Raw genomic sequence first — 19608 nt, 5'->3', positions numbered from 1 at the left:
GCTACACAGCGGGGTATTTATATAAACTATAGTAGGGTTTCTGTAGCAAACACCCCAGCTGTACCGGTGCAGGAATGGCTGCCCCCGGGGCTACACAGCGGGGTATTTATATAAACTATAGTAGGGTTTCTGTAGCAAACACCCCAGCTGTACCAGTGCAGGAATGGCTGCCCCCGGGGCTACACAGCGGGGTATTTATATAAACTATAGTAGGGTTTCTGTAGCAAACACCCCAGCTGTACCAGTGCAGGAACGGCTGCCCCCGGGGCTGCACAGCGGGGTATTTATATAAACTATAGTAGGGTTTCTGTAGCAAACACCCCAGCTGTACCAGTGCAGGAACGGCTGCCCCCGGGGCTACACAGCGGGGTATTTATATAAACTATAGTAGGGTTTCTGTAGCAAACACCCCAGCTGTACCAGTGCAGGAATGGCTGCCCCCGGGGCTACACAGCGGGGTATTTATATAAACTATAGTAGGGTTTCTGTAGCAAACACCCCAGCTGTACCGGTGCAGGAATGGCTGCCCCCGGGGCTACACAGCGGGGTATTTATATAAACTATAGTAGGGTTTCTGTAGCAAACACCCCAGCTGTACCAGTGCAGGAATGGCTGCCCCCGGGGCTACACAGCGGGGTATTTATATAAGCTATAGTAGGGTTTCTGTAGCAAACACCCCAGCTGTACCGGTGCAGGAATGGCTGCCCCCGGGGCTACACAGCGGGGTATTTATATAAACTATAGTAGGGTTTCTGTAGCAAACACCCCAGCTGTACCGGTGCAGGAATGGCTGCCCCCGGGGCTACACAGCGGGGTATTTATATAAACTATAGTAGGGTTTCTGTAGCAAACACCCCAGCTGTACCAGTGCAGGAACGGCTGCCCCCGGGGCTACACAGCGGGGTATTTATATAAACTATAGTAGGGTTTCTGTAGCAAACACCCCAGCTGTACCAGTGCAGGAATGGCTGCCCCCGGGGCTACAAAGTGGGGTATTTATATATACTATAGAAGCATTTCTGAAATGACACACACTCTACATGAAGGACCCTACACCCCCTATCCACCTAGCTTCAGCTTTAAGCTAATGAAGATACATAACAATATCAAAATGCACATGACAAACCAGAAGGAGCATCCTGACCGGGGAGAAACATGTGAGACAGAAGATAAACATAATATCTGACTGCAGCAAGATCACTTCTTACTCGTAAACACCCAGCAAATTTGCTCAAAAAGAAACTTAAGAAAACTTATAAAATTCATGTCTTGGAAAATGCCGACTGAGCAGGATCCCCACCCGGACTGTTTAATATAGTGAGACACAAACTGTGGGACTCAAGGTCAGTAATTTTGCATATGCAAATCCGCATGTCTAGGAAGGAATATGGTGTCTGTGCAAAGGCTTCTCTGTGCTTCTGCCTATACACCTTCTGGCACAGTTTGGCCTCTCCCTATGGCTAATGGGTTGGGAAGAAATCTCTATTTCACGACAGATCATGTTTGTTCATTAATAGTTGTACTTGCTAAAAAGGAGATGATTGGTCAGTTATATCTTTATAAATGGTGCTTAGTGATGTAAATTCTGTCACACTAAAACTTGTATGTTATAATGCAAAAAATACATATATATGGTCATGAAATTCCTCTGTGACTTATATATTCCTATATTTTACAATAGGGGGAACTTTTTACTAAATAATAATAAGAATATATAATAAGAAGAAAAGACTGGGGCAGTGAGAGAAACAACATGAGATTAAGGGAATTATTTCTGCCTGAAGCCTCACTGTGTTTTGCTTAGGAAACGGCTCTGTGTCATAAAATAATTCCATATTGTGAAGCCTAATAGGGCGGCAACGCGGGACCCCCAGTCTGAAGGAGATGCTGAGAGTCGTATTATTTCCCCCCGGAATCACCTGCTTTCTACTCATCTGTCTCTCCCTCCTGGGAACAGGTAAGTTCTCCTCTTGGGCAGGTTCTGTCTGGTCCAGAAAGGCTGTCTGGGTGTCAGTGTTCTGAAAAGACCTAAATCACAATTGTATGTCTCAGCAAATATGTTTATGTTTAGAGGACTGCATGGAGAACTGCACTTTATGCTTCTGCGTAATATTTAATAATATTTAATTTAAAGGTCTGTATGGAAATTATGCACAATATTGTATATCGGCACTTTACAGTACGGCACAGTATAACACTGGAAATGGCACTGTATTTATCCTGCTGTGGGTTCTGGGGTATTATACATGGAATTGGCACTGTATTTATCCCGCTGTGGGTTCTGGGGTATTATACATGGAATTGGCACTGTATTTATCCCGCTGTGGGTTCTGGGGTATTATACATGGAATTGGCACTGTATTTATCCCGCTGTGGGTTCTGGGGTATTATACATGGAATTGGCACTGTATTTATCCCGCTGTGGGTTCTGGGGTATTATACATGGAATTGGCACTGTATTTATCCCGCTCTGGGTTCTGGGGTATTATACATGGAATTGGCACTGTATTTATCCTGCTGTGGGTTCTGGGGTATTATACATGGAATTGGCACTGTATTTATCCTGCTGTGGGTTCTGGGGTATTATACATGGAATTGGCACTGTATTTATCCTGCTGTGGGTTCTGGGGTATTATACATGGAATTGGCACTGTATTTATCCCGCTGTGGGTTCTGGGGTATTATACATGGAATTGGCACTGTATTTATCCCGCTGTGGGTTCTGGGGTATTATACATGGAATTGGCACTGTATTTATCCCGCTGTGGGTTCTGGGGTATTATACATGGAATTGGCACTGTATTTATCCCGCTGTGGGTTCTGGGTATTATACATGGAATTGGCACTGTATTTATCCCGCTGTGGGTTCTGGGGTATTATACATGGAATTGGCACTGTATTTATCCCGCTGTGGGTTCTGGGGTATTATACATGGAATTGGCACTGTATTTATCCCGCTGTGGGTTCTGGGGTATTATACATGGAATTGGCACTGTATTTATCCCGCTGTGGGTTCTGGGGTATTATACATGGAATTGGCACTGTATTTATCCCGCTGTGGGTTCTGGGGTATTATACATGGAATTGGCACTGTATTTATCCCGCTGTGGGTTCTGGGGTATTATACATGGAATTGGCACTGTATTTATCCCGCTGTGGGTTCTGGGGTATTATACATGGAATTGGCACTGTATTTATCCCGCTGTGGGTTCTGGGGTATTATACATGGAATTGGCACTGTATTTATCCCGCTGTGGGTTCTGGGTATTATACATGGAATTGGCACTGTATTTATCCTGCTGTGGGTTCTGGGGTATTATACATGGAATTGGCACTGTATTTATCCTGCTGTGGGTTCTGGGGTATTATACATGGAATTGGCACTGTATTTATCCCGCTGTGGGTTCTGGGGTATTATACATGGAATTGGCACTGTATTTATCCTGCTGTGGGTTCTGGGGTATTATACATGGAATTGGCGCTGTATTTATCCCGCTGTGGGTTCTGGGGTATTATACATGGAATTGGCGCTGTATTTATCTGCTGTGGGTTCTGGGGTATTATACATGGAATTGGCGCTGTATTTATCCTGCTGTGGGTTCTGGGGTATTATACATGGAATTGGCACTGTATTTATCCTGCTGTGGGTTCTGGGGTATTATACATGGAATTGGCACTGTATTTATCCTGCTGTGGGTTCTGGGGTATTATACATGGAATTGGCACTGTATTTATCCCGCTGTGGGTTCTGGGGTATTATACATGGAATTGGCACTGTATTTATCCCGCTGTGGGTTCTGGGGTATTATACATGGAATTGGCACTGTATTTATCCTGCTGTGGGTTCTGGGGTATTATACATGTAATTGGCACTGTATTTATCCTGCTGTGGGTTCTGGGGTATTATACATGGAATTGGCACTGTATTTATCTGCTGTGGGTTCTGGGGTATTATACATGGAATTGGCACTGTATTTATCCTGCTGTGGGTTCTGGGGTATTATACATGGAATTGGCACTGTATTTATCTGCTGTGGGTTCTGGGGTATTATACATGGAATTGGCAATGTATTTATCCTGCTGTGGGTTCTGGGGTATTATACATGGAATTGGCACTGTATTTATCCTGCTGTGGGTTCTGGGGTATTATACATGGAATTGGCACTGTATTTATCCTGCTGTGGGTTCTGGGGTATTATACATAGAATTGGCACTGTATTTATCTGCTGTGGGTTCTGGGGTATTATACATGGAATTGGCACTGTATTTATCCTGCTGTGGGTTCTGGGGTATTATACATGGAATTGGCACTGTATTTATCCTGCTGTGGGTTCTGGGGTATTATACATGGAATTGGCACTGTATTTATTCCGCTGTGGGTTCTGGGGTATTATACATGGAATTGGCACTGTATTTATCCTGCTGTGGGTTCTGGGGTATTATACATGGAATTGGCGCTGTATTTATCCCGCTGTGGGTTCTGGGGTATTATACATGGAATTGGCGCTGTATTTATCTGCTGTGGGTTCTGGGGTATTATACATGGAATTGGCGCTGTATTTATCTGCTGTGGGTTCTGGGGTATTATACATGGAATTGGCACTGTATTTATCCTGCTGTGGGTTCTGGGGTATTATACATGGAATTGGCACTGTATTTATTCCGCTGTGGGTTCTGGGGTATTATACATGGAATTGGCACTGTATTTATCCTGCTGTGGGTTCTGGGGTATTATACATGGAATTGGCACTGTATTTATCCTGCTGTGGGTTCTGGGGTATTATTCATGGAATTGGCACTGTATTTATCCCGCTGTGGGTTCTGGGGTATTATACATGGAATTGGCACTGTATTTATCCTGCTGTGGGTTCTGGGGTATTATACGTGGAATTGGCACTGTATTTATCCCGCTGTGGGTTCTGGGGTGTTATACATGGAATTGGCACTGTATTTATCCCGCTGTGGGTTCTGGGGTATTATACATGGAATTGGCACTGTATTTATCCCGCTGTGGGTTCTGGGGTATTATACATGGAATTGGCACTGTATTTATCCTGCTGTGGGTTCTGGGGTATTATACATGGAATTGGCACTGTATTTATCCTGCTGTGGGTTCTGGGGTATTATACATGGAATTGGCACTGTATTTATCCTGCTGTGGGTTCTGGGGTATTATACATGGAATTGGCACTGTATTTATCCTGCTGTGGGTTCTGGGGTATTATACATGGAATTGGCACTGTATTTATCCCGCTGTGGGTTCTGGGGTATTATACATGGAATTGGCACTGTATTTATCCCGCTGTGGGTTCTGGGGTATTATACATGGAATTGGCACTGTATTTATCCCGCTGTGGGTTCTGGGGTATTATACATGGAATTGGCACTGTATTTATCCCGCTGTGGGTTCTGGGGTATTATACATGGAATTGGCACTGTATTTATCCCGCTGTGGGTTCTGGGGTATTATACATGGAATTGGCACTGTATTTATCCCACTGTGGGTTCTGGGGTATTATACATGGAATTGGCGCTGTATTTATCCCGCTGTGGGTTCTGGGGTATTATACATGGAATTGGCACTGTATTTATCCCGCTGTGGGTTCTGGGGTATTATACATGGAATTGGCACTGTATTATCCCGCTGTGGGTTCTGGGGTATTATACATGGAATTGGCACTGTATTTATCCCGCTGTGGGTTCTGGGGTATTATACATGGAATTGGCACTGTATTTATCCCGCTGTGGGTTCTGGGGTATTATACATGGAATTGGCACTGTATTTATCCTGCTGTGGGTTCTGGGGTATTAAACATGGAATTGGCACTGTATTTATCCTGCTGTGGGTTCTGGGGTATTATACATGGAATTGGCACTGTATTTATCCTGCTGTGGGTTCTGGGGTATTATACATGGAATTGGCACTGTATTTATCCTGCTGTGGGTTCTGGGGTATTATACATGGAATTGGCACTGTATTTATCTGCTGTGGGTTCTGGGGTATTATACATGGAATTGGCACTGTATTTATCCTGCTGTGGGTTCTGGGGTATTATACATGGAATTGGCACTGTATTTATCCTGCTGTGGGTTCTGGGGTATTATACATGGAATTGGCACTGTATTTATTCCGCTGTGGGTTCTGGGGTATTATACATGGAATTGGCACTGTATTTATCCTGCTGTGGGTTCTGGGGTATTATACATGGAATTGGCGCTGTATTTATCCCGCTGTGGGTTCTGGGGTATTATACATGGAATTGGCGCTGTATTTATCTGCTGTGGGTTCTGGGGTATTATACATGGAATTGGCGCTGTATTTATCCTGCTGTGGGTTCTGGGGTATTATACATGGAATTGGCACTGTATTTATCCTGCTGTGGGTTCTGGGGTATTATACATGGAATTGGCACTGTATTTATCCCGCTGTGGGTTCTGGGGTATTATACATGGAATTGGCACTGTATTTATCCCGCTGTGGGTTCTGGGGTATTATACATGGAATTGGCACTGTATTTATCCTGCTGTGGGTTCTGGGGTATTATACATGTAATTGGCACTGTATTTATCCTGCTGTGGGTTCTGGGGTATTATACATGGAATTGGCACTGTATTTATCTGCTGTGGGTTCTGGGGTATTATACATGGAATTGGCACTGTATTTATCCTGCTGTGGGTTCTGGGGTATTATACATGGAATTGGCACTGTATTTATCTGCTGTGGGTTCTGGGGTATTATACATGGAATTGGCAATGTATTTATCCTGCTGTGGGTTCTGGGGTATTATACATGGAATTGGCACTGTATTTATCCTGCTGTGGGTTCTGGGGTATTATACATGGAATTGGCACTGTATTTATCCTGCTGTGGGTTCTGGGGTATTATACATAGAATTGGCACTGTATTTATCTGCTGTGGGTTCTGGGGTATTATACATGGAATTGGCACTGTATTTATCCTGCTGTGGGTTCTGGGGTATTATACATGGAATTGGCACTGTATTTATCCTGCTGTGGGTTCTGGGGTATTATACATGGAATTGGCACTGTATTTATTCCGCTGTGGGTTCTGGGGTATTATACATGGAATTGGCACTGTATTTATCCTGCTGTGGGTTCTGGGGTATTATACATGGAATTGGCGCTGTATTTATCCCGCTGTGGGTTCTGGGGTATTATACATGGAATTGGCGCTGTATTTATCTGCTGTGGGTTCTGGGGTATTATACATGGAATTGGCGCTGTATTTATCTGCTGTGGGTTCTGGGGTATTATACATGGAATTGGCACTGTATTTATCCTGCTGTGGGTTCTGGGGTATTATACATGGAATTGGCACTGTATTTATTCCGCTGTGGGTTCTGGGTATTATACATGGAATTGGCACTGTATTTATCCTGCTGTGGGTTCTGGGGTATTATACATGGAATTGGCACTGTATTTATCCTGCTGTGGGTTCTGGGGTATTATTCATGGAATTGGCACTGTATTTATCCCGCTGTGGGTTCTGGGGTATTATACATGGAATTGGCACTGTATTTATCCTGCTGTGGGTTCTGGGGTATTATACATGGAATTGGCACTGTATTTATCCCGCTGTGGGTTCTGGGGTATTATACATGGAAATGGCACTGTATTTATCCCGCTGTGGGTTCTGGGGTATTATACATGGAATTGGCACTGTATTTATCCCGCTGTGGGTTCTGGGGTATTATACATGGAATTGGCACTGTATTTATCTGCTGGGTGTTCTGGTGTATTATACATGGAATTGGCACTGTATTTATCCTGCTGTGGGTTCTGGGGTATTATACATGGAATTGGCACTGTACTTATCCCGCTGTGGGTTCTGGGGTATTATACATGGAATTGGAACTGTATTTATCCCGCTGTGGGTTCTGGGGTATTATACATGGAATTGGCACTGTATTTATCTGCTGGGTGTTCTGGGGTATTATACATGGAATTGGCACTGTATTTATCCTGCTGTGGGTTCTGGGGTATTATACATGGAATTGGCACTGTATTTATCTGCTGTGGGTTCTGGGGTATTATACATGGAATTGGCACTGTATTTATCCCGCTGTGGGTTCTAGGGTATTATACATGGAAATGGCACTGTATTTATCCCGCTGTGTGTTCTTGAGTATTATACATGGAATTGGCACTGTATTTATCTGCTGTGGGTTCTGGGGTATTATACATGGAATTGGCGCTGTATTTATCCTGCTGTGGGTTCTGGGGTATTATACATGGAATTGGCACTGTATTTATCTGCTGTGGGTTCTGGGGTATTATACATGGAATTGGCACTGTATTTATCTGCTGTGTGTTCTGGGGTATTATACATGGAATTGGCACTGTATTTATCTGCTGTGGGTTCTGGGGTATTATACATGGAATTGGCACTGTATTTATCTGCTGTGGGTTCTGGTGTATTATACATGGAATTGGCACTGTATTTATCTGCTGTGTGTTCTGGGGTATTAAACATGGAATTGGCACTGTATTTATCTGCTGTGTGTTCTGGGGTATTATACATGGAATTGGCACTGTATTTATCCCGCTGTGGGTTCTGGGGTATTAAACATGGAATTGGCACTGTATTTATCCTGCTGGGGGTTCTGGGGTATTACACATGGAATTGGCACTGTATTTATCTGCTGTGGGTTCTGGGGTATTATACATGGAATTGGCGCTGTATTTATCCTGCTGTGGGTTCTGGGGTATTATACATGGAATTGGCACTGTATTTATCCCGCTGTGGGTTCTGGGGTATTATACATGGAATTGGCACTGTATTTATCCCGCTGTAGGTTCTGGGGTATTATACATGGAATTGGCACTGTATTAATCCCGCTGTGGGTTCTGGGGTATTATACATGGAATTGGCACTGTATTTATCTGCTGTGGGTTCTGGGGTATTATACATGGAATTGGCGCTTTATTTATCCTGCTGTGGGTTCTGGGGTATTATACATGGAATTGGCACTGTATTTATCCCGCTGTGGGTTCTGGGGTATTATACATGGAATTGGCACTGTATTTATCTGCTGTGGGTTCTGGTGTATTATTTATGGAATTGGCACTGTATTTATCTGCTGTGTGTTCTGGGGTATTATACATGGAATTGGCCCTGTATTTATCCTGCTGTGGGTTCTGGGGTATTATACATGGAATTGGCACTGTATTTATCTGCTGTGGGTTCTGGGTATTATACATGGAATTGGCACTGTATTTATCCTGCTGTGGGTTCTGAGGTATTATACATGGAATTGGCACTGTATTTATCCTGCTGGGGGTTCTGGGGTATTACACATGGAATTGGCACTGTATTTATCTGCTGTGGGTTCTGGGGTATTATACATGGAATTGGCGCTGTATTTATCCTGCTGTGGGTTCTGGGGTATTATACATGGAATTGGCACTGTATTTATCCCGCTGTGGGTTCTGGTGTATTATACATGGAATTGGCACTGTATTTATCCCGCTGTGGGTTCTGGGGTATTATATGTGGAATTGGCACTGTTTTTATCCCGCTGTTGGTTCTGGGGTGTTATACATGGAATTGGCACTGTATTTATCCCGCTGTGGGTTCTGGGGTATTATACGTGGAATTGGCACTGTATTTATCCCGCTGTGGGTTCTGGGGTATTATACATGGAATTGGCACTGTATTTATCCCGCTGTGGGTTCTGGGGTATTATACGTGGAATTGGCACTGTATTTATCCCGCTGTGGGTTCTGGGGTGTTATACATGGAATTGGCACTGTATTTATCCCGCTGTGGGTTCTGGGGTATTATACATGGAATTGGCACTGTATTTATCTGCTGTGGGTTCTGGGGTATTATACATGGAATTGGCACTGTATTTATCCTGCTGTGGGTTCTGAGCTATTATACATGGAATTGGCACTGTATTTATCCTGCTGGGGGTTCTGGGGTATTACACATGGAATTGGCACTGTATTTATCTGCTGTGGGTTCTGGGGTATTATACATGGAATTGGCGCTGTATTTATCCTGCTGTGGGTTCTGGGGTATTATACATGGAATTGGCACTGTATTTATCCTGCTGTGGGTTCTGGGGTATTATACATGGAATTGGCACTGTATTTATCCCGCTGTGGGTTCTGGGGTATTATACATGGAATTGGCACTGTATTTATCCTGCTGTGGGTTCTGGGGTATTATACATGGAATTGGCACTGTATTTATCCCGCTGTGGGTTCTGGGGCATCATACATGGAATTGGCACTGTATTTATCCCGCTGTGAGTTCTGGGGTATTATACATGGAATTGGCACTGTATTTATCCCACTGTGGGATCTGGGGTATTATACATGGAATTGGCACTGTATTTATCCCGCTGTGGGTTCTGGGTATTATACATGGAATTGGCACTATATTTATCCTGCTGTGGGTTCTGGGGTATTATACATGGAATTGGCACTGTATTTATCCCGCTGTGGGTTCTGGGGTATTATACATGGAATTGGCACTGTATTTATCCCGCTGTGGGTTCTGGGGTATTATACATGGAACTGGCACTGTATTTATCCTGCTGTGGGTTCTGGGGTATTATACATGGAATTGGCGCTGTATTTATCCCGCTGTGGGTTCTGGGGTATTATACATGGAAATGGCACTGTATTTATCCCGCTGTGGGTTCTGGGGTATTATACATGGAATTGGCACTGTATTTATCTGCTGTGGGTTCTGGGGTATTATACATGGAATTGGCACTGTATTTATCTGCTGTGGGTTCTGGGGTATTATACATGGAATTGGCACTGTATTTATCTGCTGTGGGTTCTGGTGTATTATACATGGAATTGGCACTGTATTTATCTGCTGTGTGTTCTGGGGTATTATACATGGAATTGGCACTGTATTTATCCCGCTGTGGGTTCTGGGGTATTATACATGGAATTGGCCCTGTATTTATCCTGCTGTGGGTTCTGGGGTATTATACATGGAATTGGCACTGTATTTATCTGCTGTTGGTTCTGGGGTATTATACATGGAATTGGCACTGTATTTATCCTGCTGTGGGTTCTGGGGTATTATACATGGAATTGGCACTGTATTTATCTGCTGTGGGTTCTGGGGTATTATACATGGAATTGGCGCTGTATTTATCCTGCTGTGGGTTCTGGGGTATTATACATGGAATTGGCTCTGTATTTATCCCGCTGTGGGTTCTGGGGTATTATACATGGAATTGGCACTGTATTTATCTGCTGTGGGTTCTGGGGTATTATACATGGAATTGGCACTGTATTTATCCCGCTGTGGGTTCTGGGGTATTATACATGGAATTGGCACTGTATTAATCCCGCTGTGGGTTCTGGGGTATTATACATGGAATTGGCACTGTATTTATCTGCTGTGTGTTCTGGGGTATTATACATGGAATTGGCACTGTATTTATCTGCTGTGGGTTCTGGGGTATTATACATGGAATTGGCACTGTATTTATCTGCTGTGGGTTCTGGTGTATTATACATGGAATTGGCACTGTATTTATCTGCTGTGTGTTCTGGGGTATTAAACATGGAATTGGCGCTGTATTTATCCTGCTGTGGGTTCTGGGGTATTATACATGGAATTGGCACTGTATTTATCCTGCTGTGGGTTCCGGGGTATTATACATGGAATTGGCGCTGTATTTAGCCCGCTGTGGGTTCTGGGGTATTATACATGGAATTGGCACTGTATTTATCTGCTGTGGGTTCTGGGGCATTATACATGGAATTGGCACTGTATTTATCCCGCTGTGGGTTCTGGGGCATCATACATGGAATTGGCACTGTATTTATCCCGTTGTGAGTTCTGGGGTATTATACATGGAATTGGCACTGTATTTATCCCACTGTGGGATCTGGGGTATTATACATGGAATTGGCACTGTATTTATCCTGCTGTGGGTTCTGGGGTATTATACATGGAATTGGCACTGTATTTATCCTGCTGTGGGTTCTGGGGTATTATACATGGAATTGGCACTGTATTTATCCCGCTGTGGGTTCTGGGGTATTATACATGGAACTGGCACTGTATTTATCCTGCTGTGGGTTCTGGGGTATTATACATGGAATTGGCGCTGTATTTATCCCGCTGTGGGTTCTGGGGTATTATACATGGAAATGGCACTGTATTTATCCCGCTGTGGGTTCTGGGGTATTATACATGGAATTGGCACTGTATTTATCTGCTGTGGGTTCTGGGGTATTATACATGGAATTGGCACTGTATTTATCTGCTGTGGGTTCTGGGGTATTATACATGGAATTGGCACTGTATTAATCCCGCTGTGGGTTCTGGGGTATTATACATGGAATTGGCACTGTATTTATCTGCTGTGGGTTCTAGGGTATTATACATGGAATTGGCACTGTATTTATCCTGCTGTGGGTTCTGGGGTATTATACATGGAATTGGCACTGTATTTATCCTGCTGTGGGTTCTGGGGTATTATACATGGAATTGGCGCTGTATTTATCTGCTGTGGGTTCTGGGGTATTATACATGGAATTGGCACTGTATTTATCCTGCTGTGGGTTCTGGGGTATTATACATGGAATTGGCACTGTATTTATCCTGCTGTGGGTTCTGGGGTATTATACATGGAATTGGCACTGTATTTATCCCGCTGTGGGTTCTGGGGTATTATACATGGAATTGGCACTGTATTAATCCCGCTGTGGGTTCTGGGGTATTATACATGGAATTGGCACTGTATTTATCTGCTGTGGGTTCTAGGGTATTATACATGGAATTGGCACTGTATTTATCCTGCTGTGGGTTCTGGGGTATTATACATGGAATTGGCACTGTATTTATCCCGCTGTGGGTTCTGGGGTATTATACATGGAATTGGCGCTGTATTTATCTGCTGTGGGTTCTGGGGTATTATACATGGAATTGGCACTGTATTTATCCTGCTGTGGGTTCTGGGGTATTATACATGGAATTGGCCCTGTATTTATCCTGCTGTGGGTTCTGGGGTATTATACATGGAATTGGCACTGTATTTATCTGCTGTGGGTTCTGGGGTATTATACATGGAATTGGCACTGTATTTATCCCGCTGTGGGTTCTGGGGTATTATACATGGAATTGGCACTGTATTTATCCCGCTGTGGGTTCTGGGGTATTATACATGGAATTGGCACTGTATTTATCTGCTGTGGGTTCTGGGGTATTATACATGGAATTGGCACTGTATTTATCCTGCTGTGGGTTCTGGGGTATTATACATGGAATTGGCCCTGTATTTATCCTGCTGTGGGTTCTGGGGTATTATACATGGAATTGGCACTGTATTTATCTGCTGTGGGTTCTGGGGTATTATACATGGAATTGGCACTGTATTTATCCCGCTGTGGGTTCTGGGGTATTATACATGGAATTGGCACTGTATTTATCCCGCTGTGGGTTCTGGGGTATTATACATGGAATTGGCACTGTATTTATCTGCTGTGGGTTCTGGGGTATTATACATGGAATTGGCACTTTTCCTTATTTTTACATTTTAGTACCAATTAAAGTGAAAGTGAGCGACTCGCCAGTGAAAGTACTGAGGGACCAGGATGTGTTTATCCCATGTACAATCACTGGATACAGCAGCGCAGAACTAGATCTAGGGCGTCTCTCTGTCCATTGGACCCTGGGATCCGACCCAGTTTATATCTATGAAAGACGATCCCACATTCCTATCAGGACTGGATCCAAACTACCAGACAATTCCCTGATTAGAGGCAACGCTGGACTCTACATACCACAGGCCCAAATCAGGGATGGGGGGGAATATACCTGCACTGTTACTTTTGATACAGAGATGTCAGAGGGACACTCTACAGTAGAAGTATCAAGTAAGTGGCCTTTATTTACTGATAAAAAAATGAGTAAAAAACAAATTATAAATTAATTATTTATCAGTTGGTGTAAGAATGTTTTATAGCTAAAAAATTGTCAAAATTGGTTGCATAAAAATAGTGCACCCACAGGTATTGTTATTATTATATAGTATTATTATTAATAAAACATATTCATAACCCACCAACATATACCCCAGTGCTGTACACAGGGCTGCCATTAGAAATCACGGGGCCCCTCACAACAAAATTTTCTGGGCTTCCCCTCCTCCCATGCCCCCCCCCAATGGCCCCTCCCCCAGTGACCCCTCCCATCAGTACAAATGACACACAGACATTGGTAGCCAGGGACCCCCTAAAACACTGGTAGCCAGCCCAGGGCCCCCATAAACATTGCTGGTCCTCCCCCAGTGTCCTCATACTATAGCCCACTCCCCACTGCATCCTGCTCCCCCTACATCCTCCAGCTCTTCCCCCCAGCATCTTCCAGCTCCCTCCTGTGTTGGTTCTGGTTCAGCATCCTCCAACTCCCTCAATAGCGTCCTCAAGCCCCCCCTACCATCCTCCAGCTCACTCCCAGCATCTTGCAGCTCCCCCCTAACATCCTTCAGCTCCCCCCTAGCATCCTCCAGCTCCCCCCTAACATCCTCCAGCTCCCTCCCAGCATCCTCCAGCTCCCCCTAGCATCCTCCAGCTCCCCTTTAACATCCTCCAGCTCCCTCCCCCAGCATCCTCCCCAGCACCCTCCAGCTCCCCCCCAGCATCCTCCAGCTCCCCCCTAAAATCCTCCAGCTCCACCCCCAGCTCCCCCTAACATCCTCCAGCTCCCCCCCAGTGTCCTCCCCAGCATCCTCCAGTTCCCCCCTAGCATCTTTGAATCCCTCCCCCCAGCGTCCTCCTGCTTCCTGCTGCTCACCCCCCTCCCCCCCCCAGCGCGTGCCTGCTTCCTCTTGCTGTGTCCCCCTGGCTCCCTGCTGCATCCACCGTTTTATAAGGTTGTGCCCCGTGCGTACTGACGGCACACGTATGCACGGAGTGCAACCAATGGAAAGCCCCACTGGCCACTAATGACAGGGCCCGTAATTATTCAAAGGGGGCCCGAGCATAAAAACTGTTTTGTGCTGGGTCCCCTTTAAAGCGAAGAATCATCTGGGCCCGGGACAACAGTCCCCCCCTGTGTCCCCCTGATGGCGGCCCTGGCTGTACAATAAATGGGTATATACACTAAATATACAGATTATATACAAAAATAGAACTAATTACTTATACAAGAGGTAAAACTCAAAAAAGCTGACAGTCTAAAAGGGGAAGGGAGCACCCAATATACCTTTCCTTGCAAACAGGCAGCTGCTCCCAACCTGTCCCTGTAGGCCCTGCCTGTAGGTGGCACTCACTTGTAGTTCTGCCTATTACAAGCAGCTTACTGGGATTGTAATAGGCCATGTCCACAAGTGCGGTATGTATATATATATATAGTGAATAATGTACCCCTGTTGTAAAATATAAGGATATTATAAGTCACCGAGGAGTTCCACGACCATATAAAGGGACGAGGCTGAAGGCCAAGGGCTTTTATACAGGTCATGGAACTCCAAGGTGGCTTCTAATATCCTTATATTTTACAACAGGGGGTACTTTATTTATTATATTTACAGGATATTCATGGATCTTGTGTATTATATGTATATATATATCTGTTCTCTATTTTCTCCCCATGTAGTTAAACCCAGTGCCAGCCTGGTGCCCCCTGACGTTATTATAGAGGAAGGAACAGAGAGGGGGGTTACATGCCGAGCCAGTAATTATTACCCAGAAACAATAAAGTTCCAGTGGATAAAACACCTCAGTGTCACTCAATATGATGCCCTGTGCCAAGGAGTCTCCACCAATGAGCCGCTAGAGAATGGGGACGGAACCTTCAGTGCAACCAGTCAGCTGCTGTTAAAGCCTTTTATAGAGGATGATGGGGGAAAGTATTCCTGTGTCATATCCCACAGATCCCTGGGAGATTCTCTGGTTCTGGATTTCACTCTCTCTGTAAAGGGTAAGTAAAGGGTAAGTACTGCTGTAGGGTATAAGTACATAGAGTAGTTTAGAGAGTTGCTAATCAGTTTAGTGGCAGAATAACACTACACACAGTTAGTCAACAATGTTAATAAAAGAAGAACATTGGTTTGGAGAATGATTTATAGAGTCACCCCTGTCTCCTCCAGCCAGCTATGTGTGAACTACAAATCCCAGGATCCCAGTCTTTATCTCTCTAGATCAGCATCTGGGGCCCCAGTAGTAGCAGTAGCAGTAGCAGCAGCAGCAGCAGCAGCAGCAGCAGCAGTAGCAGTAGTAGGGGGGCCACTCGCATATCATAATGGCTAATGCTGGAGGCAAAGCCGGGGTGGCAGCTGTTGAACATTGCTCACTGACAGCCCTAGCTGTGCTGAAAGTTATAGTTGCACATCAGCAACCTGTGCCACTTGGTCTGATGGGAAGATTAATACATTTTTAGTATATACTTTATGTATTAATGCATCTTGCTCCCCGAGTCAGTTGTGATCTGGGTTTAGATTTATTGCTTTGAGTTCTTTTTTCTTTTAGAAGAACCTGGGGCCCCGTCTTATATTACAGTTATTTATGTTCATCTGTATGAAAACCAAACAAAAAAATCTAATTTATTGATCAACCATACATAATGATATACTCACTGCACAAAACCAAATATGCCTATGTAACCCTTTCTTGGCTGTAACCAAGCCAACAGCACGGCTAGATAGGTCTATAGCAGTGCTGTCCAACTGGCGGCCCCCCTCTGTGTGGCCCCCCACCTGTCTGGCTGCTTTGATGGCTTACTCTTGTGTAAGCTTTAAATGGTATCAGTACTGTGATTAACTGCCCCCCCTGCATGGTTCTCACCTCAGATTCAGGCTGTAATCCCCCTGTATTGTTTAAATATGTAATCCCCTGTGTTGTTCCACCTTTTAATCTCTGCATTGTTCCCCCTGCAGTGTTCACACCTCAGGCTCAGGCTGTAATCACCCACATTGTTCCCCTGTTCACACCTCAGGAGCAGTAGAAACCCACAAATAATCCCTGCACACTACAAAAAGAACATATACTGAGGTGGTACTGCAATTAAAAAGTTTTTTAATATATAGTTATTGTGCAGACTGTAGGAGCAGTGCCAGCATTGTGTCACTGTAGGCTGCCTGCCATACACTGCCTGCCTGCCATACACACAGGCATCATAGGGCAAGCAGAGTATGGCACACACAGGCCAAGTATGGCACAAACCAGCCAAGAATGGCAAACACAGTGAAAGTATGGCACACGCAGGCAGGGTAGGGAAGGCAGAGTATGGCACACAGGCAGGGTAGGGAAGGCAGAGTATGGCACACACAGGCAGGGTAGGGAAGGCAGAGTATGGCACACACAGGCAGGGTAGGGCAGGCAGAGTATGGCACACACAGGCAGGGTAGGGAAGGCAGAGTATGGCACACACAGGCAGGGTAGGGAAGGCAGAGTATGGCACACACAGGCAGGGTAGGGCAGGCAGAGTATGGCACACACAGGCAGGGTAGGGCAGGCAGAGTATGGCAGGTTTTTGCTGTACTACAACCATTAATATGGGTACGGTCATGTGATAACATGGGTGTGGTTTCAAGTGGGTGCAGTTTCAAAAAGGGGAGTGGTCAAAACTGGCTTCCCTTATCGGCCCTCCACCACGTAGGTCAGAAAAATTCCGGCCCTCGGTACAACAGAAGTTGGACAGCACTGGTCTAGAGCATGGGGTACACGCGACTCAAGCCTTGAGGATGGGCCTCCGCTATGTGGAAGTGACCAAACGGAGCTATGGTGTAGTGCAACTACAACTTACGGTAGCTGTGTGCTGTGCAGAATAACTGGGCGCCAGAAGGTTCTTGCAGTTGAACAGTAGAACTGTCAGGGACAATCAATATGCAGGGTTATTGCAATATACTCACATACATCAGTTTAGCATAGCATTTCTCTGGGGACAGCACACCTACATAAACAAATATAGAACCCAATGACTGCTAAAAAGCAACTCAGCATGAATTCTAGCAACAGACAGTTTATATCATATTAAGTGGCCTGTTAAAGAAACTTAGAAGACTGGAATATATATATATATCAGTAAATATTGCCCTTTTGCATCTTTTCCCTTGAGCCACCATTTTGTGATGGGCTGTGTGCTCCCTCAGAGATCAGCTGACAGGAAGTAATACAGCTCTAACTGTAACAGGAAGTAGTGGGAAACAAAAGACAGAACTCGGCCCATTTATTGGCTAACGGGGCCTAGCATGTATGTGCAACTTCACTCAGTTATTGCTGAACTACAAATCCCAGAATAATGTAACATATATTATATTAAGGTTAGGCATGCTGGGAGCTGTATATATATATATATATATAAACCACCCAGTGTGCATCAGCATTTATTCCAATTTGTTTATTATTATCCTGATTTGTGCTCAGGTTGAAACGCGTTTAGGTGTGTGCCTTAGCCTTAATTTGTATATATGTGTGTATATATATATATTTTTTGTTATTTTGCTATGCCATTACAGGTTCACCTATAAAACTGGTCGGAGCTGTGGTTGGGACACTCGCTGCTGTAGCCCTTACATTATGTATTTGGGGATACAAAACATTTCTGAAAAAAGGTAAATCATAATAATGATGACTTCTTGTTGGTCAGAGTTGGTTAAGAGCGTCCATAGAATCTATACTGGGGTGTATAATTAGAGTTAGAGATCCTTCCAGAAAATGTTTTGGGAAGGCCATTCTGACTGATACTGAATTAGGGCTAATTATACTTATACACTTATATATTATACTATTTCTACTTATATAATCAACTAAGCCATGTGACCACTTTTTCTTTTTAGTGTAGGCCTTGTGCCGTGACTCCCTTTAACAGAATTCCAACTGGCGACTGCTTTAAAATGCAAAAGAATCCCCCAATGAGAATCCCAGCTGATGTGAGTAAATCCGGCTCCCTGTTCTCTGTTCCTGCAATTGGAGTTGGGAGCAATAAGCACAGTTTCCCAGCACTGAACAAGTCTGTCCCTTTATCCCCATGTCTGATTCCTGTGCCATATAATGACGGGAAAATGCCATCATTATCTCTATATGTAAGGTAGCAGCAAGGGGCCTGACACAGTGCTGGGAATCAGCATTCTCATTGGTCAGCTCTTTTGCAATTATAATGAGCATCTATTTTTCTGTAACTTCTATAGATAACTAGGGGCGCAGTGGAACAGAATTGTGGCTGGGTTTACAACCCCTTTAAAAGCAAACAAAAATCTTTATTGACACAACATCTCTATTGGTTTTTATACAAATATACTGTGGTTTAGGGATCATTGCCCAGTGAACCAGTCAAGTTTGTATCCGAATAGAATAAATGACCAATCTCAGCTTGGCAACTCCCACAAATCTGTTTTCTCCTTTGCATGCTCTTCTGAGTAGTTCTCTAATATTATTAAATGCCCCAGTCGCATTGGTTATATAGGTAGGTGTGTCTGTACCTGACATGGTTATAGACTGCATAACCAAGCTCAGATGTTGGCACCAAGGGCTTGAGATAGAGAGAGGTAGAGAGAGGTAGACAGAGAGAGTCAAGAAAGAAAGAGATATAAATCTGTTGTGGCAGAGACTGTACATTTGAATGGAGACTGTATGGCCTAATGTTGCCATGAAAAGACAAAGAAA

General features: G+C 44.3%; 2 protein-coding genes across 2 annotated transcripts in view; both read left to right on the top strand.

Moving 5' to 3' along the window:
* Positions 1 to 974: 974 nt before the first annotated feature.
* On the top strand, positions 975 to 15933 carry LOC116410361 (natural cytotoxicity triggering receptor 3 ligand 1-like). The gene is made up of 4 exons (XM_031900689.1): positions 975 to 1343; positions 1805 to 1957; positions 13543 to 13878; positions 15602 to 15933. The coding sequence occupies exons 2-4, from the start codon at positions 1885 to 1887 to the stop codon at positions 15931 to 15933; spliced, it is 741 nt and encodes a 246-aa protein (XP_031756549.1). The 5' UTR covers positions 975 to 1343; positions 1805 to 1884.
* A 2484-nt stretch (positions 15934 to 18417) lies between these two features.
* Positions 18418 to 19608, top strand: part of LOC100485132 (TRPM8 channel-associated factor homolog) — a 59688-nt gene continuing 58497 nt past the window's right edge. Inside the window, exon 1 of the mRNA XM_031900346.1 lies at positions 18418 to 18557. The gene's annotated coding sequence lies outside the window, so the exon portion shown is untranslated. The remainder of the gene's footprint in view (positions 18558 to 19608) is intronic.

The sequence above is a fragment of the Xenopus tropicalis genome, chromosome 4 (assembly GCF_000004195.4).
Source record: "Xenopus tropicalis strain Nigerian chromosome 4, UCB_Xtro_10.0, whole genome shotgun sequence".
In the NCBI taxonomy this organism is placed as follows: Eukaryota; Metazoa; Chordata; class Amphibia; order Anura; family Pipidae; genus Xenopus; species Xenopus tropicalis.
This window is presented reverse-complemented; position numbering and strand designations above follow the sequence as displayed.